This window comes from Prionailurus viverrinus, chromosome C1 (assembly GCF_022837055.1).
Source record: "Prionailurus viverrinus isolate Anna chromosome C1, UM_Priviv_1.0, whole genome shotgun sequence".
Taxonomy (NCBI): domain Eukaryota; kingdom Metazoa; phylum Chordata; class Mammalia; order Carnivora; family Felidae; genus Prionailurus; species Prionailurus viverrinus.
The window spans coordinates 116862782-116884179 of NC_062568.1; the positions used below are offsets into that span (position 1 = coordinate 116862782).

General features: G+C 46.6%; 2 protein-coding genes across 6 annotated transcripts; one reads left to right on the plus strand and one right to left on the minus strand.

Moving 5' to 3' along the window:
- Positions 1 to 2932: 2932 nt before the first annotated feature.
- DCLRE1B (DNA cross-link repair 1B) lies at positions 2933 to 8186 on the minus strand. 3 transcript variants are annotated; one of them, XM_047872902.1, is made up of 5 exons: positions 7741 to 7854; positions 7419 to 7531; positions 6885 to 7050; positions 6131 to 6313; positions 2933 to 4544 (listed from the first exon to the last, which is right to left on the minus strand). In XM_047872902.1, the coding sequence occupies exons 3-5, from the start codon at positions 6970 to 6972 to the stop codon at positions 3457 to 3459; spliced, it is 1359 nt and encodes a 452-aa protein (XP_047728858.1). In that variant the 5' UTR covers positions 6973 to 7050; positions 7419 to 7531; positions 7741 to 7854; the 3' UTR covers positions 2933 to 3456. The 3 variants fall into 3 exon arrangements, with proteins under 3 accessions (XP_047728858.1, XP_047728856.1, XP_047728857.1); XM_047872900.1 differs by lacking the exon at positions 7419 to 7531 and having other exon boundaries at positions 7741 to 8186; XM_047872901.1 differs by lacking the exon at positions 7741 to 7854 and having other exon boundaries at positions 7419 to 7719.
- Positions 8187 to 19063, plus strand: AP4B1 (adaptor related protein complex 4 subunit beta 1). Of its 3 annotated transcripts, none has more exons than XM_047872899.1 (11): positions 8187 to 8306; positions 8750 to 8936; positions 10894 to 11118; positions 11586 to 11716; positions 12309 to 12456; positions 12979 to 13475; positions 14478 to 14561; positions 15319 to 15422; positions 16110 to 16317; positions 16540 to 16821; positions 17084 to 19063. In XM_047872899.1, the coding sequence occupies exons 2-11, from the start codon at positions 8824 to 8826 to the stop codon at positions 17509 to 17511; spliced, it is 2220 nt and encodes a 739-aa protein (XP_047728855.1). In that variant the 5' UTR covers positions 8187 to 8306; positions 8750 to 8823; the 3' UTR covers positions 17512 to 19063. The 3 variants fall into 3 exon arrangements, with proteins under 3 accessions (XP_047728855.1, XP_047728854.1, XP_047728853.1); XM_047872898.1 differs by lacking the exon at positions 8187 to 8306 and adding an exon at positions 8431 to 8549; XM_047872897.1 differs by lacking the exon at positions 8187 to 8306 and adding an exon at positions 8435 to 8648.
- The last annotated feature ends 2335 nt before the right edge of the window (positions 19064 to 21398 follow it).

Consider the following 21398-nt stretch of genomic DNA (forward strand, 5'->3'; position numbering starts at 1 on the left):
ATTTCCCCGTTATTAAAACACAAACATGCCATCAACATCTAAATTCCTCAAAGCCATTTGCTTCTACTCCCCCATCTGAATTCATATACATTCCATTTCAAGGAATGTGTGCAATACATCACACGCCAAGAATGGACTGGCTCCCTTGTTGCTAGAAGATAGTGCCAATCTGGGGGCCCTGATACTGAAGACTACCTTATCTCTCCCAGTCACCTTTGGGGAGCAGAGAAGTGAGGCAGCTAGAGGCTCCTGGAGGAACTCAAGCTAAGCCTTACCCACACAGCTGTAGTAAATATTTATGAACTTAACACAAGATGATTTGCCACGTGTTTACATGTACCTGAATGTACATGTTTACATTCATTTGAACTTAAGGAATCTTCAAGGTATTCTAATACCCTCCTCCTCTGCAGAAAGGATAGTAAGGAAACCTTTCTGGTGGGCAACTGGGCACAATTTATATTAAGAACTTAAAATTGTAACCCCACTGCCAGTAATTTTTTTTTCTTTTAAATTTTTTTTTTTAATGTTTTTGTTTTTGAGACAGAGACAGATCGCAAGCGGGGGAGGAGCAGAGAGAGAGGGAGACACAGAATCCAAAGCAGGCTTCAGGCTCTGAGCTGTCAGCACAGAGCCCGATGCGGGGCTCGAACTCAGACTGTGAGATCATGACCCGAGCCAAAGTCAGACGCTCAACTGACTGAGCCACCCAGGTGCTCCCCACTGCCAGTAATTTAAGGAAATAAACAAAATATGCCATGATACATGCACAGCAAAGATGTTCACTGTAATATGTCTAATTGTGAAAAAAGGGCACACAGCATGTTGAATATGGAAATGGTTTACTTACCCATGTAAGGCATTATACAACTACTCATAAGTACATTTTGAATAGTACTTAATGATACAAAGAAACGTTTAAGATTAAGAAAGTTAAATGTGGGATTAAAGTAAAATGTGGGATTAAAACTATATCCACTGTTACCCCAATTTTGAAAAATAGTATATATTTAATATGTTTATACATACAAAAAAGGACTAGAACAATTGATGTACGTGGAGGAATTACAATTGACTTTTTATGTTTTTCAGTGACTTCCAAAATTTCATTTTATACACGGAACAATTTCTCTAGAGAACCAGAGGCTAAGAGAACCAACATCTGAAATACCTATATGTGGTAGACACTGAGCTAAGAATTTTACCACTTATATTTTTTGGGTTCGAGCTCTGCATCAGGCTCTGTGCTGACAGCTCAGAGCCTAGAGCCTGCTTCAGATTGTGTCTCCCTCTCTCTCTCTCTCTGCCCTCGCCAGCCCCCCCCACCCCCCATGCTCTGTCTCTCAAAAATGAATAAACATAAAAAAAAAAAAAAGAATTTTGCCAATTATCTAACCTCCGGAGCCATCAGGAGAGGGAGGCATCTCAGTCCTTGCTTTACAGATGAGGAACTGAGGCTCCACTATTTAGGCCTGGTTTCTTTTTACCCCGGGGTGCCCTGGATTCAAGCCAAGGACAATGCCTTGTTTCCTGCTGCCCCACAAGCCTCACCTGCTGCAGCTCCTAGTGGGCGCACCGGAGGCTTATAGTGACAAAACAGGGCTGTGTACAGCTTGCCCAAGAGCAAGGCCTTATTTTACTTTATAAACACTTCATATCTTCTTCCCAAAGTAGAAACCTTTTTTATTCCTGGGCAAGAAACAACCTTTATTGCGAGGCTTCGTTCTGAAGTAGTTTTTATTCGTGTGCCCAGCTCTACATGCCTGTACCCAGTCTCAGAGCCTATGGTGTCTGCTGTCCTGCTTATTGGTTTGGCACATTGTCAGGCTGGGAGCAGAAGGACAGGGCAGAGCTGCACACCCCCAGCCCTTCCACCAGCTGGCTCCTTGGTCTCTGCCCTGGATACTAAAACAAACAGGCTGTGTGCTCTGGCTCCCTACTCAACCCAAGGGGGCGGGGGGCGGGGAGAGCAGCAAATATCCCAGCTATGTGAACAATCAGGAATATCTGGCAGCACATTTGATCTTTTGTAACTTTATTTTGGCTAAATAGTCAGGGCCTCCAGGAGGCTGGGAGGCCATCATACCCTACATGCACCGTTCAGCTGGGTTCCAGGTATGGCCTTGGCGAAGGGTGCCCACTACGCCAGCTGGCTCTGTTCCAGAGAAGTCTCTAGTGACACTAACTGCAGACTCTTATAGAGGCAGGGGCGAGTTTTTCTCTACCATTCCAGGGTTCTTCACTGCTTCCTGTTCCCTCCCAGAGGCAAAGACAGGAAGTCACTTGGACAGGGTCACAGCAAGTTAGTGACATTCGAGATTGTATCATGCTGCCTGGATCACCACTTTACCCTCCAACAGTTCCTAACTTAAAAATGGAATTTTTATCTGGGACTTTTATCTGGGGAGAAGGGTAAGAAGACTTGGGAATGGCACATGGTGCACAAAATAATAATGGGAGTGACCCGGTCCTTTCTGATTCAGAGTGCATCTCTTACTGCACCCATGTCAGAGGACTGCATGTTCAAAAATGTTGCAGAAATACTGAGTTCAACAGATTAAGTTACTGTAAGACTTCTCAGAACCTTTAGTATGCTCATGTATGCTGTGCAGAGGGTATATTGAAAAGCGTTGTTTTGGGGCGCCTGGGTGGCGCAGTCGGTTGAGCGTCCGACTTCGGCCAGGTCACGATCTCGCGGTCCGTGAGTTCGAGCCCTGCGTCAGGCTCTGGGCTGATGGCTCAGAGCCTGGAGCCTGTTTCCGATTGTGTCTCCCTCTCTCTCTGCCCCTCCCCCGTTCATGCTCTGTCTCTCTCTGTCCCAAAAATAAATAAACGTTGAAAAAAAAAAAATTTAGAAAAGCGTTGTTTTATTTTCAGTGACAGAGAATGTGAACAGGGGAGGGGCAGAGAGAAGGGAGAGAGAGATTTTCAAGCAGGCTCCATGCCATTAGCACAGAGCCCCGTGTGGGGCTGGAGCCCACGAAACTGTGAGACTATGACCTGAGCTGAAATAGAGTTAGATGCTCAATCGACTTAGCCACCTAGGCGCCCCTGAAAAGTGTTACTTAAACGTAGCCAACCATGAAACTAATGGCTCCATGGGCACTAGGATTCCAATGAACACACTTTGTGAGCCCACGGGGATCCTGTGAAGATGGAAAAGTAAGGCCTAGGGGTGCCTGGGTGGCTCAGTTGGTTAAGCGTCTGACTTCCGCTCAGGTCACGATCTCGTGATCTGTGAGTTCGAGCCCCGTGTCGGGCTCTGTGCTGACAGCTCGGAGCCTGGAGCCTGTTTCGGATTCTGTCTCCCTGGCTCTCTCTGTCCCTCCCCCGCTCGTGCTCCATCTATCTCTCAAAAATGAATAAATGTAAAAAAAATATTTTTAGAAAAGTAAGGCCCAAAACAAAGTCTCTCCAGCAGCCATGGGTCACTATCTTTACAACCACGGTGTTGGATCAAACGAAGGTGTCATTCTCCTCCCTGTACCTCAGCAAGTGTTTATGGTATTTTTCCACTTGCTGGTCAAAGCCCCTGGAAGAGAACTGGGCCTGGAAAAAGTTCACTGGAGTCAGAAGGTATTTCAGTGCCAGGCCCCTGAACTCAGGAGCCAGGAGAGGGGCTGCCTCGCTGCCGTGAGTCAGGGGACAATCCGGGCCCGTCCAAGTGCTCTGGTTCCCTGTGGCTGCTAAGCCATCATGGTTTCCCCTGGGGACCGAGTGGGGCCACACACCAATTTCCTCCCCAGTTTCTAGAGACATAAATTCCTCATCTGTAGACCGTAAGTGCACTGACACATTCAAGGGGGCAGTCAGTACAGTCACCATCTTCTGGGACTCTGAGAAAGGGACTGCCCCATCCCACTCTTTGCTGCAGAGGTCCGGAAGCAACGGTTTTTTGATCTGCAAAGGACGGTGGGAAGCCTGCTTCTCGAGGTGCCCAGAAAGGTTGTCATTCTTGGCCTCCTGCGAGTCCATGTCACCTTGAGATTGATCAGCAGTTTCCGGAAAGGAGTCAAACACGACACCCTGGGTTCTCGGCCTCTTTAGTCTCCTTTCTAACAACAGGCAGAGCAAGCTTGGTTTTCTTGAGGAGGAATTCATATACTGCTGCACAGAGTGCGGGACCAGGGGCACAGAGAGCCCGGGGCTCAGGCTGTCCTGAAAGTAGTCCCTGCAGGGCTGCCGACCGACAATGGGCACCACCTGGCAAGGCTTCAGTGCTGCCACAAAGGCCCGGAGCTCCGAGTAGGAGGAGTGGTCCGAGTAAGGGATGATGTGGATGTCAGGGTGGGAGCTGTGGGTTTTCCGGCTTGTGGGAAGGATGGCAATGGTAGGGTGGGTCTGGTTCCAATGTAGCATGGCAGAACGGCAGACCTCCATGTGGTCCACGGCATGGATGCGGCCGGCCTTCTCCTCCACCGTGAACACGTCTGCCAGGCCCAGAAGCTGCACCAACTCCAGGCGCCGAGGACTCAATACCACCCAGGTCTGAAACTCCAGGGCCAGCTGCTCCAGCAGTGACTCTTTTCCCAGGCTATAGAGTCCTGAACGATGTCAAAGGGAATGGGAAAAGCAAGGGATGAAAGAGAAAGAAGATACTGGAGAATCCTAATAAATCAACCAAATGTTTAACAAAAACACACAAAACTAACAGGGCAATCAGGGAGTGTTATCAGGGAGGAGGTGGCATTTGAGCGGAGATACATAGAGGATGGGGGAGGGCTTCACACAGGATCCACTCACTCATTCAGTTCAACAAAGGACAGCATCTACCTGGTGTTAGGCACTATGAAAACAAGCACAAGCCTCAGTCCTCAAGGAGTATAATCTACATGGGGACCCAGACACAGTGTGGTCAAGAGCGATGTTAGAAGCATTCACACACTATTAATATGAGAGCATAGGAAAGTATCTACCAGTTGATTACAGGGAAGGTTTCCTGAAAATGGCCACCGAGCGGTCCTAAAGGACAGGTGTAAGTTTACCTGGCAGGGGAAGGGGGTGGTTCGGTGTCACTAAAGTGCAGACAAGAAACTGGTAGGAAATGACACAGGAGAGGTAAGCAAGGCTTGTATGATAGAGAGCCTGTATATACTGCTAAGGAGCTTGAACTTAATTCTGTAAGTGAAAGAGAGCTATTAAAGAGTTTGCACCAGGAAAATGGCTAATTTTAATCACAGGAATATTATGATCTGAGGAGGGCTTTAGGGAAAAAAAATGACAGCAGTGTTACTGGATCGCCTGCATGAGGAGATGCTGAAAGCGTAAGTACCAGTTAGAAGGCCCCAAAATGTTTTATGCTGTTGTGGAATCGCTAGAACAAACACACAGTTGGTTTCTCGATGTGTCTGATTTGAAGCTCGGCATTCACTTGAATATCTACGTTCTGATAAATTTCACTTGCTCAGATAACAAAGGTTTATTGACTGCCTCCTCAGGCATTAATCTAAGCATCTGAGATATATCCATAAGGAAAGCAAAGAGCCCTGCCATTGTGGAATTCTAGCAGGGGGAGACAGAAAGCAAATACAATAGCATGTAAATTGTGGAATACATTATAAGGTGATGAGTGCAACATTGGCCCTCTCCTATTTAAAAACCTTCAACAGCTTTTTGTCCAAATGTAACCATTTGGATGAAGTTACATTTGGGATTACATTTAGGATCAAGTTGAAGCTTACAAGCAAGCACTTCAGCCCCTCCTGCCTTTCCAGCCAGCCTCCTCACCCACTACGTGTCCACCATACCGGCTGCTGCCTCTCTGTTCCACAAACAAGACTTCTTCCTACCTCCATCCATGCTCTCAAGGAGTGTGTGTGTGTGTGTGTGTGTGTGTGTGTCAAGAGAAGTAGAGAACAAACAATAAGTAATAGCTTGGATTGAAGCATGGATAAGAGTAAGGTGATGAGTGCTATGAAAAAATAAAACAGTTGGTTACAGAAGATCAGGAGTTGGGCATGTGAGAGTATGAGAGTAGAGATGGTTGGAAGATTGCAATTTAAATAAGGTGGTCAGGGTAGGTTTCACGGAGAAGGGGACATCTACGAAGACCTAAAAGACACGTGAAACCCTCCCAAAACCCAAGATTCGCTAGCTTTCGGTGAGAGAAAAAGGAAAGGAAACCACTCACCAATCTTTATGTTATGCTGTGGATGCTTTCGAATGAGCTCGATAATCTGGCGGGCAGCTTCTTGTCGGGAGGGAAGAACCCGGGCTGGGTTGCAATTGGTGTTATCTAGGTATAAGGTATGGATCTGTTTCCCTAGTTTCAGGGCTGGCTCCTTTAGCATGGATGGTGTATACCGAAAGTCACCTGGAAGAATATATGGGGGGCAGAGAGTCAGAGACAAAAGTATAGAAGACGAGCCCCTCCACTTAAAAAAAATGTTTATTTATTTATTTTGAAAGAAAGAGAGGGAGAGAGAGCAGCAGAGGAGGGGCAGAAAGAGAGGAAGACAGAGAAGCCCAAGCAGGCTCCACACTGTCAGCACCAAGCCCAACACAGGGTTCAAACCCACGGACCGTGAGATCATGACCTGAGCCAAAACCAAGAGTCGGACACTTAACCAGCTGAGCCACCCAAGTGCCCCAAGCCTCTCTCACTTTCAACAGCTGATGGACATTTGCTTACCAGCCTGTGGAAAAACTGTCAGGGAGTCTGGCACTAATATAGTATAGCTTCTTTTTAGAAATGTCTCCATTCTGCTTCTGTTTTTATTACTCTTTACAAGGTCTGGACCCATAAAGCGTGGGAAATCAGTTGAGAAAGGTCACTGTGCTCACATGGGATGAAGCTAGGAGGCCTCCAGACTTCTGACTTAAGGCTGCTCAAGAAAAGTAGTATCTAGTCTGGGAAGGTGGGAGAGACCCCTTGGGAGGCCCACCTGTGTAGAGGATGGTTCCAAAGTATCCTTCAAAGAGAAACATGACAGAGCCGGGGCAGTGATTGGCATCCAGGAGGGTTACAGTCATGGTCTCTCGCCCAATTTCATCTAGAGGCAGGACATGGCTCTCACCAACCTCCAGGGCTCGGATCCACTTCTTGGATACCTGGGGGGAAAGTTGGTCATTCTACTGAACACAAACTCTCCTCGATACTGTCTTGGGTTAGGAATCACCCCTTTACCCAAGTGAGGGAAAGCTGACCACATCCTAAACTACCCTGTAGCAGAAGCTGTAATAGAGATTCTCCCAAATCCCCCACTCTTCCCTCCCGCCCTTTCTACAGTTTAAATGAAAGAGTCCAGAAAACACTCTAGGCAGCGTCTCTCAAACTATCTGATCATAATAATCTCTTGGGGGCACCTGTTAAAATTCTAACCAGATTTCCAGGACCTGCACCAGCTATATCTACTGGATCAGATGGGGGGGGGGGGGAGATAATGGGGGAGGGGGTACTGGAGAATGTGTATACTCACCCAGCATATTAGGTGGATTCTTCTGAGACAAGTTTAGGAAACACTGGCCTAGCTGATATGAAAATACAGGTACAGTTTCCTTGGCTGGACCAAAAGATCTCCCCAACTTATAGCTGAAACATCGCAGGTCAGCCAGTCAAGAAACCACACTCCCATTCTGGGCTTAAGGACGTATTTCTGGGTTCAAACAACTCCCGCACTGGTAAAAATCGGTCCTCCTGGTCCCTAACCTACGAGTCTGAGGCTGTGACAGATAGGAAATCCCCACCCAGATGCTCGGCCCACCTCTCAGAGGACTCCAGCACCCCCCCCACCCCCGTACCTGTAAGTGACGATGCACGAGGTAAGCAGTGATTGGGGAGCAGTAGAGGGGCCGGGCCCAGGTGCTAGACAAACCCACGGTGTGGTCCGAGTGCATGTGGGACAAAAAGAAGAGCCGTGCGGAACCAGCCCGGCGCAGGCTCCAAAAGTCCACCGCGATGGGCGTATGGGGGATCAGGGTCCCGTTCATGGTGGCGGGGCTGGAGGGTCACCAGCGAGATCTTCATGGGCACGGAGCTGCCGCGTGAGGCTCCTGCAACCACGCCCTGAAGAAAGTCACGCTGGGGCAAGAACGCGGACAGAACCCCTAACGGGAAGCCAGCCCAGTAGAGGAATAAGTCCCTAGCGTGGGGAGAAAAAGGAAGTGGCCGTGCTCTTGCGAGTCCTGGGTGGAATCGCAAACCGCCAAAGACTCTCGGCCGAGCGCCACTCCTACCCGCGCGCGGGAGCCGGGGCCAAGGCCGGGCGCTCAAAGCGCGCGCTGCTGGGCGGAGACAGGCCGAAGCAGCCGATTTCCGACGGCCCGCAGCGCCTCCACCAGAGGGAGCCGCGCGGCTGCGCCTGGAGGTGGAGGTGGGGGGAAGGGCGCCCTAAGGTCGGCGTCCGGGCGACGCTAGGCGCTGGCCGCGAGAAGGTGAGTGGCAGCTGCTGTGCGCGGTCGGCCTCAAGGAGGCGGGACTTCCGCAGAAAGCTTGACTGGGCCTATCCTTGGCGGCAACCGCGCGGAGGCGCAAGAAGGGCTGGAACTGGAGAGGGAGGGGTCTGCAGACTGTCGGCGGCCCGGCTGGAAATGGGGCGGAGGGCCTCGAGGTAGCGGGAGAGGTGTCGGGGCGCCGCGATCCGGCGTGCAGGTCCCGGGCAGGAACCACAGAGCCTTGTTCGGGGCTCGCCGGGGCGCGGAGAGGCTTGGTGAGAGTGTGCTGGGGCCTGGGCTCCGGCCCCGGGGAAGCCGAGGCTGGGGCGAGATCACGCCTTTCGCGTCGCCGCTGACTGACCTTTGCTTTACCCAGGTTCCCACGTCAGGGCTGGGAGGAGCCGGCGAGTTACCTAGGGGTGTGTGGGGACTGCCCCGCGACTGTGGACGATGCCGTACCTTGGCTCCGAGGACGTGGTGAAGGAGCTGAAGAAAGCTCTGTGTAACCCTCACATTCAGGCGGATAGGCTGCGCTACCGGAATGTCATCCAGCGAGTGATTAGGTATCCCCTACCGCCCGAACTCCCCGTGGCAGCCCCCATCCCGGCCCTCCACCCCCGGCCGCTCCCAAAGAGTGAATGAACTCAGGGCAGGCTAGGATTTGGGCTTCCTGCTTCTCTGCATGGCCGTCGCAGCCTCCCTTTGTGGGACTTCCTTGACTTCGTTTACTCAGCGGGGTGGTTACGCCCATGTCTTGAACTTACACTGCTGCCTCCCCCCCTCCCCCAGATCTATAGAATCCAGTACAGAAACCCCTTTGTATCTTCAGACCCACATATCCTGCTGCTTGGCATTCCCACTTGGACATTTCTTCAAAGACCTGCAAAATAGCACCTTACATCCTTCCCCTCTCCCCAAACCTGCTCTTCCACTTATGTTTGGGTTGATGAATGTCACCATCCAGCTGACCAAGGGAGGGACTCAGTCTTGATGATGCCCGATTTTCACTTCTCAAGTCAGATGGTATGGATATACAGTTCTAAATATCCATCCTCTTTTATTTTTATTTAAAAAAAAATTTTTAGTGTTTATTTTTGGGAGAGGGAGAAACAGAGCGTGAGCGGGGGAGGGGAAGAGAGAGGGGGAAACACAGAATCCGAAGCAGGCTCCTGGCTCTGAGCCGTCAGCACAGAGCCCCACGCTCAGCACAGAGCCCCACGCGGAGCTGGAGCTGGAACTCAAACCGTGAGATCATGACCTGAGATGAAGTCGAAGCTGAATCGACTGAGCCCCCCAAGCTCCCCATCCATCCTCTTTTTAACGAATTTTTGTGTATTTATTTTTTATTGGTCCTGTTCTTCTGGTTTTATTACCAAAGCAATTGCAGTAGCTTGCTAATAGGTTACCTTGCCTCATTTCAAGTAGAATTTTTCTAACATGAATTTGAATGTATATAACTCTTGGCCTGCAATTGTGGTTCACAAACTTAGTATGCACAACAGTCCCTTGCAGTGCTTTTAAAAAAAAAAAAAAGAAAAAGAAAAATCAAAGTTTTCATCCAGTCCAGTAATGCTGCTTTCAGTAGGGTGGGATGGAACCCAGGAATATGCGTTTTAAACAGACACCCCATCTGACTCCTGTAGGAAACCATAGTTCGAGAAACTGATCTACAGAATAAAGTCCAAATTTCTTATAGTACCCAAAGAGCACCCTAACACAATTACTTGCAGACTCTCAAAAGAATGTAGCATTCTTGCTGATGCCTATGTGCCTTATAGCATCTATCATTGCCTGTCTACTACACCTGCCTGACAAATTCCAGCTCATTCAACTAAAGTGTTACTTCTGTGGAAACATTTTATGGTTTCTTGGTAGTATTAGACCTCTGATCCCCCACTGCACCTTGTCTGTTACTTCTGTTGTTTGTTGTTGTTTTTTTTTTTTTAACATTTATTTTTGAGACAGAGAGAGACAAAGCATGAACGGGGGAGGGTCAGAGAGAGGGAGACACAGAATCCGAAGCAGGCTCCAGGCTCTGAGCTGTCAGCACAGAGCCCGACTCGGGGCTCGAACCCACGGACCGTGAGATCATGACCTGAGCCGAAGTCGGCCGCTCAACCGACTGAGCCACCCAGGCGCCCCTGTTACTTCTGTTTTAATACTTACCGATCATATTGTAATTAGTGGTGTTTTTGTCTTGCTCCTTAATACGGTTTGAGTTGCTAGAGATCTGAGACCATGCTTTTTTCAAAATTATGACCCCAGAGCATATCCCTGGAATGTAGAAGCTGAATTTCACTGGAATGTTCCAGGGATTCAATATCTATTTCTTGAATGAATAGAAGAAAATTTATTGTAGGCCTATCGTGTGAAGTATTGTGCAATGTGATAGACAAGGTAGACCTGGTTGCTTTCCTCATAATCTAGTTGGATAACCGGGATGTGTATAGGTAAAACACCTTTTGTTATAGGCTGGGGATTATGTATTTTACTTCTTCCTGCTATGTGTGTTGGTTTTAGGCACATGACTCAGGGCTTGGACATGTCTGGTGTTTTCATGGAAATGGTGAAGGCCAGTGCCACCGTAGATATTGTTCAGAAGAAGTTGGTTTATCTGTACATGTGTACCTATGCCCCCCTGAAACCAGATCTGGCTCTCTTGGCCATTAATACGCTGTGCAAAGACTGTTCGGATCCCAATCCAATGGTGCGGGGGCTGGCATTACGGAGCATGTGTAGTCTCAGGTGAGTACCCTCTTCCAGGACTGTTTATCAGTGGTTGATGTATTCGGGAGATCATGGGGCAGGTTTTTAATGATGATAATTTATCTGAGCTTCTTAATCATGGGGAACATGCAGTTGTAACCTGAACTCAGGTTTTCAGCCATTGCTTAGGCTTGAAAAACTATGTCCTATGGTTTCCTTAAAGGGAGTTTTCCATCCTCACTCTTGCTGATATAGTTCGTGCTTTTGGTTAAAGATTTCTAAACAGTTATGTAGACATATAGTTTTGTTGCCCATGCAGTGTTAGTCCAAATGAAAAGTCAAGTATGACTTTTTAAGTTTGGCCAGTGGCTTTCTCTAATTTTTTTTATGACTTGATAGATGTACATTCAAACATCTACCAAACCTTCTGTGTTAAGGGCATAGGGCCTGAATTATGTCAAAACTAGTGTTTTAGGATCTGGCTGACTCCAGGATGTGTTGCTTAGGATGCCTGGTGTGCAGGAATACATCCAACAGCCTATTCTCAATGGTCTGCGAGATAAGGCTTCATATGTCAGGAGGGTGGCAGTCCTTGGTTGTGCCAAGATGCATAATCTTCACGGAGACTCGGAAGTGGGTAAGTTTCAGTGTAATCCATCATGATTTATATTTTTTTGTGTCTCCATTATATGTTTGACTTTGGAAAAGGTCACGTGGCTTTGGTAGGAAATAGTAATGTGGCTGTGTACTTGTTTCTCTTTTTTTCTTTAAGGTTTATTTATTTATTGTGAGAGAGTGAGAGAGAGAGGGAGAATGAGTGGGGGAGGGGCAGAGAGCGAGGGAGAAAGAATGCTAAGCAGGCTCTGCACCAACTCAGGGCTCAATCCCATAAACCATGGGATCACGGCCTAAGCCGAGATCAAGAGTCAGTCAGATGCCTAACCGACTGAGCCACGCAGGCACCCCTGTATGTGTCTCTAAGTAGAAAGGCTGGCTTCGTATTTTCTGAGATTGGAGAAGTCTTTTCTTTGGAGCCCAGGTGAGATCCTTTGCATTAGCTACTTAGAACAGTCTGGGGATGGCTTTTTTTTGTGCTTTGCATTTTATTATTGCCTTTGTTATTTTTGTAGCAGAGAAGTTCAGCTTTATCTGCCTGGAGCTATTGTCCTGGTTCTATTCCTGTGACTCTGAAACTGTTCTTTATATGAGAACTTTATGCTCTTTTATAGATGGTGCTCTGGTAAATGAATTATACAGTTTGCTGCGTGACCAGGATCCAATTGTGGTTGTGAACTGCCTGAGGTCTCTAGAGGAAATTCTGAGACAGGAAGGAGGTGTTGTCATCAACAAGCCCATCGCCCACCATCTCTTAAATCGGTTTGGATGCCTCAGTCCTCTTTTTGTTATGATGAGATCTGCATCCTAGTGGGGTCTTGATATGTTGGATTAAGGGGACGTCTTGAACAACTTCTATAGAGTAGTAAAATTAACAGTAGCTATTAGTTTCCTCATATTTTATTGAGAGAATATTCTTTTATTTGTATTAGTTTCTTTTGGTCATATAGAGAGATGGCAGAAATATCCTGTGGAAATAGGTTCTGTCCTCCTCTACGATCATTATGTCCCCCAAACTAAGCCATTTGTGTTGTCTTAAAGAATCTGGATCTAGGTATAGCAATCACGGTCTTTGGCCTTAGATGAGTGAGAATGTGTACTGTGAACTCCTCTTGGAATTTAAAGCCTGTTTTGTGTCCACTTTACATAGTACCTAAAAAGAATAATTCTGTTATGGCACAATCTGTTTTCAAGAATTCTCTCCTTGTTTTGATGAACAGGTGACAGTTGCACGGAGATGGTCCTCATTTGGTTGCTAAAATAATGCTTTCCTTTTTTGGACAGAATGCCAAAACTGGACCAATGGGGCCAGGCAGAAGTATTGAACTTTCTGCTACGCTACGAACCCCGCAGTGAGGAGGAGCTGTTTGACATTCTCAATCTGTTGGATAGCTTTCTCAAGAGCAGTAGCCCAGGTGTGGTGATGGGAGCCACGAAACTCTTTCTGATCTTGGCAAAAAGATTCCCCCACGTACAAACCGACGTGCTTGTGCAAGTCAAGGGACCTTTGCTGGCCGCCTGTTCTTCAGAGAGCCGCGAGCTCTGCTTTGCTGCCCTCTGTCACGTGCGTCAGATCTTGCATAGTCTGCCGGGTCACTTTAGCAGCCATTACAAAAAGTTTTTTTGCTCTTACTCGGAGCCGCACTACATCAAGCTGCAGAAGGTGGAGGTGCTGTGTGAGCTGGTGAACGATGAGAACGTGCAGCAGGTGCTAGAGGAGCTCCGGGGCTACTGTACCGATGTGTCAGCCGACTTTGCCCAGGCTGCCATCTTTGCCATAGGTAGGTATCTGCCCCTTTTCCTTTTTGAGCGCTCAGGCCAGCCCGAAAGCTGTGGAACCATAGGGAATAAACAGGAACGAATCTTGCGGCAGAGACAAAGTACCATGCACCAAAGAACTGGGAGTCAGTGACCACAGAAGAAGTGGCGGGGGGGGGAGGTGTTTTCGTCAACACTGGTGTTGCCGTATCTGCCAGGATAGAGGCTACAGGTAACTCAGACTATGGTACCTAAAATTTACATTGCTGTCCAGAATGCTTTCCCATATATCATCTTAGCACGGTCTTGGGAGGCAGTCAGGAAAAGTGGACAAGGGTTAGCGCTTCATTTTAGAAATGAAGAAACTCAGGCACAAGAAGGTTATTGCCAGAAGGTCACGTAGTTCCTGAAGTGCGACTGGAACCCAGCTCTCCACACTCAACGTCCTGTGTCAATTGACTGGTTGTCTATTGAGCTTCTACTATGGGCTGTGTATCGTGCTCAGTGCAGAGCGGCGCAGAATGAATCCTAAATATCACAGGCTTTTTCATACTACTCTGTGTGGAATTCAAAACGCCAGAATGACTCACAAAATGAAAGCAGCTGGGGAGCTACGTTTTGTTGGAGGGCTTCAAGCGGAAGAGGAGAAGGAACCGTCCTATGAGAATAAAGATTGGTTATTTTTAGGGGCAAGAGAAGGGAACAAAGAGGAGAGCGTAGAACTCCTGCAGTCAGGAGACTACTGTCGAGGGTTCCCAGCAGGGACACTCCTGTGCAGCTGTGCTGTACCAAGCCGTGGCCTCGTGTCTGGCTGCCACGTGAATACCTCTGTTACTGAAAGTTTTCAACGTTGTTCAATGGAAAAATCATTTTTACCAAACTTGGGAAGATCAAGCAAGGTGTGATTTTTTTTTTTTTTTTTAAGGTATCTTTGGTCCTCTTATGTTTGGCTGGTGGGATATTATTTTAGAACGAGGTGCTGGTATGTGACTTACCACTTTTCTGTGCTTTCTGTTCCTCTGTAGGTGGTATCGCCAGGACCTACACAGATCAGTGTGTGCAGATTCTAACAGAGTTGCTGGGGCTTCGACAAGAGCACATCACCACAGGTAATGGCTGGCTACCCTTTGAGCATTTTTTTGTTTTGCTTTTTTTTGTCAATTGCTTGCCCTGTAGTAGTTGCCCCCCAAAAATGCTTGTTGTTCAGTAACATAGAGGTTTAAACTTTTCTTTGCGTTACCGTCCGTTGCCATCAGAGAAGCATAGGGTCCATAGATCTAACAGGTAGGGGGTTTTCAGGTTGCCATGACTCTACAAGGCTGTTCCGTACATAATGAAGGGTTCTAGGATGCTGTGCTTGTTAATTCCCCAGCTTTACCCTCTTACTGCTTTATGGCAGCAGTGGCTTCCAGGGCTGGGACTGGGGTGAGGCAAGCAAGGTACCCAGGATGCAAACATTTAAAGAGGCACTCGCTCTCAGGTTCGTGCAAGTGCTAACCCTGCATGTTTTCTTAAATTTTACACCCCCAGCACCTTGTTTGCCTCACCCTAGTTCCAACACTGGTGGCTCCATTTACACCGTCTTTAGAATATCATTGAACATGACCCCACGTTTGCTTTACATTTTACCAAGCGCTTTTGCACATGTTAGCTCATTTAGCGTCCTAGCGATCCAAAAGGAGCAGCATTCATGTAAGAAATTATTGCCCGTGTCAGACATTTCTCAGATAATCGTTGACCACCCCTCCAACACCCATTTTACCGAACTTCATCTAGCAAACTAGTCTGAATATGTGACTTCTCTTAAGATTCCTTCCTGCGTGGAGCCTCTAATCCTGTGCTCTTGTATCCTGAGCTGTGTTGTAGTGGTGGTGCAAACTTTCCGAGACCTGGTTTGGTTGTGTCCTCAGTGTACGGAAGCTGTGTGTCAGGCCCTGCCCGGCTGTGAGGAGAACATTCAAGATAGCGAGGTAGATGGTAATTCTCCTTTACTAACAGGCAGAAGGGGAATGCTTGGGACCCTGCTCTGTGAAATGGAATCTAATTCTTCTTTCTACCCAGTCTGAATGTGGCTATCCTTAGAATTGACTGCCACCTCAGATTCTCTTTTGGGTATAGATAGGATAGAAGAGATAAAAACAGGAGATTGATCTATGGTTTTTATTACAGATGCTTTAATATCATCGTTCTCTTGAACAGTTTTGAGTCAGAGGCTTAGACAATGGAGTTTTCAGCTGGAATGAGAATCAGAATCATTTGTGGAATTAACAGATATTTGGGCTTCACCACAGGCCTACCTACTTTGATTTGCACTCTAGGTCAATTACCACTTTCATGAAGTGGGTTAGAGGAGTGTTTCAGTTGCTTCCACCGATGCATTAAACCCTAGACTGGGGCGGAGGCCCCCTAACTGAAAAAGCCTTATTACCTAACCAACACGGGCTATGAGAGTCTTGAGTCTCCTTTCGTGTGGTAGCATTTTGTTCGTATTTGTTGTAAAGAGTGGTATTGGGTGGAGGATCGATGCAGTGCGAGTTGAAGTAAATGTAGGATTATGCTTTTTCCGCTGCCATTGGGCGGGGGTGGGAAGTCGAACCTGCCACCATGTTTCAGACAGCCGAATGTTGAGCACCTGCTCTTACCCCTTCATTCCCTAGGGGAAACAGGCCCTCATTTGGCTCCTTGGTGTCCATGGGGAGAGAATTCCCAATGCTCCCTATGTGTTGGAAGACTTCGTGGAGAATGTGAAGTCAGAGACGTTTCCAGCTGTGACGATGGAGCTGCTCACTGCGCTGCTGCGCCTTTTCCTCTCCCGGCCCGCCGAGTGCCAGGACACGCTGGGGCGCCTATTACATTACTGCATAGGTAGGCTCTTCCGAGGGAGTCGCGCTTGCCGTGTCAGATGGTAAATACCCTCGCAGCTTACACTGTTGGGTGAGTCATGTCTGGTGCCCAAGAAGACAATGTTCATGATTTTCTGGGGCTTCCTCCCTCCTTCCTTTTGTTTTCCCTGTTGTGGTTGGCACAGGGTAGAAAGAGTGTTTTGGTGTTTGTTTGTAACTAACTCAGTCTCTTGTCTTACCTCAGAGGAAGAAAAGAATATGGCAGTACGAGACCGAGGTCTCTTCTATTACCGCCTTCTCTTAGCCGGCATTGATGAAGTGAAGCGGATCCTCTGTAGCCCTAAATCTGACCCTTCTCTTGGACTTTTGGAGGATCAGGCAGAAAGACCTGTGAATAGCTGGGCCTCGGACTTCAACACGCTGGTGCCAGTCTATGGCAAAGCCCGCTGGGCAACCATCTCTAAATACCAGGGGGCAGAGCGTCGGGGCCCAGAGCTTCCTGACACTGCGTCCTTTGCCACCTCAGGTAAAAATAGTCCTTACTTTAGATCTTATCATGAAAACTCTTTATCTTTTGTAATGACTGGTAGAAAGTAGGGTATCCTAGCTATATCTCAGACTGTTGCCTGAATTGAAGTCTTTGTGAGCAAGAAAGAAGTTCCTAGTTGGTGATTTTAACGATGTATCCAAAGATAAAAGTCACATTGTGTATTTTTGGAAATCTAGATAGAAAACATAGTTCCTATAGATTAAGAAGATCTCTTACAGAAGCTTTCTGACTCTTTTAGGTCCCCTGATTCCTGAAGAGAACAAGGAGAGGGTACAAGAACTCCCTGATTCTGGAGCCCTCGTGCTAGTCCCCAATTGCCAGCTTACTGCTGAGTATTTTGAGAAAACTTGGTTTAGCCTGAAAGTTGCTCATCAGCAGGTGTTCCCTTGGCGGGGAGCAGTCCATCCTGACACTCTCCAGATGGCCCTACAAGTAGTGAACATCCAGACCATCGCAATGAGCAGGGCTGGGGCTCACCCGTGGAAAGCCTATCTCAGTGCTCAGGATGACACTGGGTGTCTGTTCCTAACAGAACTGCTGTTGGAGTCCGAGAACTCGGAAATGCAGATCTCTGTGAAACAAAATGAGCCGAGGACCGAGACACTGAATAGTTTTATTTCTGTATTAGAAACTGTGTTTGGAACAATTGGAGACATAAAATCCTAACAGATTCTTGCTGCCTGTCCTAAGTGAGATGAACAGCTATCAGAGTTCCTAGTTTTTCTTATTAGAGTTGCCTGTAAGTCCAGATGATATCCAATGCAATGGAGAATGAGTAATCTCAGAATCAGGATTCTTATGGTTTTGTCCAAAGACTGTTGGCTTATTCCTCTCATACCTATTGGTGGATGACCCCATTTTTCCAGGTGATGTTGAAAAGGTTAATGTTGGTAAGGGGATGGGAACAGGCTAAGGATAGGATTTGGATTCTTTTCTAATCCATTTTAGGGATTGTCGTACTCATTAAAGATGTCTGAAGTCTATGGAAACTGGTGAAGTCATCGTTCGTGGAGGTCATCTTTTCTTCCCTGTGTTAGTGCAATAAATTCCTCACTGGCCTCATATTCCTAATCGTGCTTTTTAAGGCCAGAGTTCAAAGTCCTTAGTGCAGTATCCAGAGTACCTCTGCCGTGTCACATCTCACTGCTTGCCCAGACGCTGTTCTTGCCAAAGCAAACCACTTGCATTCCTTGAATGCACAAGGCGCTCTCTCACCTCTGTGCTTTGGTACTTGCTTTTATTTCTTAGCTAGAACATTTCCTTACCCTCCTATCTTCTTTCTTTAAGTGAAATCTAGTCTGTCTGTCAGTGTTCCGCTCAGTCATGAGCTCTTTCAGGAAGTGTTCTGTGACCCTCACTGCCTTCGTTATGGATCCTGTTCAAGCTGTCAAGGCTTCCAGTGCATGTGTCCCCCTGCTACTGTTGTAACTGTTTTCTGTCACTCTTCCTTGCTTTTAATTTTATTCATACCTACCCACATTTTATACATTAATCGAGGCAACTTATGGCAAGAGCAGATGTAATAAAATGATTTAAAGTACAAATAACCAGTAAATTATAGACAACCAGAGGATCCACAACAGGGAAAGTAGAAATACCTCTTAAGCCCGGCTTGGTTAGAGATGGGGAGGTACACAAATGTTCAGGCTTGAGGGCCTGCATACTTGGTAGAGAGGAGTCTCCAATGTAGCTCTGTAAGTGATTTAGCAGTCAGGCTGAAGAGAAGTAGTTATATAGTTGTCATCAGAGAAGAAGAAACCCTCCAATATTAATTTCTAAAAGAAATTTACACATAGTTTCACATGGGTAGCACTGAGTGGCAGGTACAAAATTGTTATGGGAAGTTAGCAATGGGTTTGTCATGACTTAGCAGTGTTCTTCAGTGAAAGAGAATGTAACTTTAACATGGAACTTAGGGCATTTCTTCAAGGACGTAAGATAACATGATCCAAATATCATCTAGCTTCATTCAATGACTTCTTCAACCTAGATACATAAATGGACTGCATACCTTAAAAAATTTTTTTTCACCCCTCACTTCTCTCAACTAGGCTCTTAATAAGAAGAGTATATAACAGACAGCGTTGAATTTTCTGGCAAGGGCCTGGGGTTTGTGCATTGTTTCCCCCTGGAAAATTTCCCAGGACAGTGATTTTCTTTCCTTCTATCTCCATAGTTGGCCACATGGTGATTACTCAATAAATGTTTATTGAATGAGTGGCTGTAAGTAATTAGATTCTGATGATATTTTGGGATTGGTGTTTGAAGTGTGTTTTGTTATATTGTATCAATCAAACACAATCATAATGGAAGCCTATCTAGACTGGGATTTCTCAAAATTGACATTTGGGGCCAGATAATTCTTTATTGTGGAGGGTTTTCCCGTGTCATGTAGGATGATTGTTAGCAGCATCTTTGGTCTATACCCACTAGATGCCAATAGAACCCCCAGTTGTAACAAAAATATCTGCAGACGTTGCCAAAGGTGCCTTGGGCGGACAAAATCACCCCCCATTGAGAATGACTGATCTAGATCATGGGTCCCCAGGGATTAGATGTAGCGTGATCAGAACAGCTTCAGAATTGCATTTTCCATAGTTTGACTTGTTTGGTTAAAACATGAATGTTTGGGGCGCCTGGGTGGCTCAGTGAGTTAAGCGTCAGACTCTTGACTTTGGCTCAGGTCATGATCTCACGGTTTATGGGCTTGAGCCCTGTGTCAGGCTCTGCCATGCTGACAGTGCAGAGCCTGCTTGGGATTCTCTCCTGTTCTCTCACTCTGCCCCTCCCCAGCTCACGTGCACTCTCTCTCAAAATAAATAAACTTTAAAATAAATAAATAAACAGGGGCCCCTGGGTGGCTCAGTCAGTTAGGTGTCTGACTTCAGCTCAGGTCATGATCTCATGGTTTGTGAGTTTGAGCCCTGCGCTGGGCTCTGTGCTGACAGCTCAGAGTCTGGAGCCTGCTTCGGATTCTGTTTCTCCCTCTCTCTCTCTGCCCCTCCCCCACTCGTGCTCTGTCTCCCTCTGTCTCAAAAATACACATTAAAAAAATTTTTTTTAATCAATAAAACACTAAAATTTAAAAAAATACATAAAATGTGAATGTTCTTTGGGTACTGAAAGAAATCGAATCAAAGTGTAAAGTGTTGCCCATTTAAAGTGCAAGGGAACAGGATGTAGAGATTGGATAAATTGACTTTTTAAAAAATTACAGACTATAATTGAAATACTGATCTAAAGAAAAGTAGGTATGGCTCAGCAATTGAGTAAATGTTAACTAAAACAATCCCAGATATTGGAGCTTTTAAAAAATTAAGTCCTGGGGTGCCTGGGTGGCTCAGTTGGTTAAGTGTCTGACTTGGACTCAGGTCACGATCTCATGGGATCATGAGTTTGAGCCCTGCGTTGAGCTCTGTGCTTTCAGTGCAGAGCCTGCTTGGAATTCTCTCTCTCCCTCTCTCTGCCCCTCCTCTGTGCACACATGCATTCTCTCTCTCTCCCCCCCCCCCAAATAAATAAATAAATATTTAATTTAGAAAATAAATAAAAGGTTAAGTCCTACTTGGTTGCTTCTCTGTAATGTGTGGGGCAGAACAGAAGATGAAACTTGTTTTTGAGAAAGTGTAATTTTAAAATCTCAGTGAAGAAACGATGTCTAACTGTAGCCTAGGTTTGCTAATTTACAAGCAAAATGACTAAAGCTTAAATATACCATGGAGTTAATTATATTTCTTCTCCCTAGGAGCTCTCTCTAGCCTTGGCAGACATATGTGACACATGTGATGATGTGATACATAAGTAGATGCATATTTTTTAAATCCTTGAGGGTAGTTGATATTGTGCTTTTAGAAAAATGGCCATCTGATGTCTGCCTTGGTTGGGAAGTAGTATGTAACGCATGGAATGGGTGCCCTCTGATGACCATGGTGCTTTAGAACATTGCAGAGGCAATCATTTGTGTAGTTCCTGACCATAATTTTATTGCCATGGATTAGTGGCTCTTAAATGCCCCCATTTCCCCCAACCCCCTTTTCGAATGGGAGTTCTGGTACAATAATTCTATCCCTTTCTCATATATTGGGTGTTTGGGGGAGGGGAGGCAAATAACGGATTTTCTCAGTTAATAGATTTACACGTTGAGAGGAGCTGCACTCAAGGATCCTCATTCACACGCAGACCTGGTACAGATGACAAGATCCTGGACTTGAGCCCATGATAAAAGGTGATGAGGCTTTTGAGAGAGGGATGTAAAATGTTGTGGCCAGAGCACAAAAGAAGCAAGTGATGTGAAAAATTTCTGGCCTCATTTTTCAGTACTAACTGGGAGTACAGTATTTGAAGTGCAACAGTCAAGGGTAGATGGGCAGTGGGAGAAGGGATGGGATGATTCTTTGGGAAGGTGCTACAATAAAGGCTCAAGGAGAAATGCACAAAGCAGGAAACTTCACCACACCCTTGTCCAGGAGAGGATATTCTCCATTTCTGTAGCCTTATGACATTGATTATGCAAGATAATGCAAAGGATAGATAAGATCATGCAAAGATTCGAT

Coding starts and splice junctions, on each gene's coding strand:
- DCLRE1B (XM_047872900.1), bottom strand. CDS start 7,929: ATGAACGGGACCCTGATCCCCCATACGCCCATCGCGGTGGACTTTTGG. Junction 7,051..7,740: donor TCGTGCATCGTCACTTACAG/GTACGGGGGTGG, acceptor CTTTCCCCCCAG/GTATCCAAGAAGTGGATCCG. Junction 6,314..6,884: donor TGGAACCATCCTCTACACAG/GTGGGCCTCCCA, acceptor ATATTCTTCCAG/GTGACTTTCGGTATACACCA.
- AP4B1 (XM_047872899.1), top strand. CDS start 8,824: ATGCCGTACCTTGGCTCCGAGGACGTGGTGAAGGAGCTGAAGAAAGCT. Junction 8,937..10,893: donor GTCATCCAGCGAGTGATTAG/GTATCCCCTACC, acceptor TGTTGGTTTTAG/GCACATGACTCAGGGCTTGG. Junction 13,476..14,477: donor GGCTGCCATCTTTGCCATAG/GTAGGTATCTGC, acceptor GTTCCTCTGTAG/GTGGTATCGCCAGGACCTAC.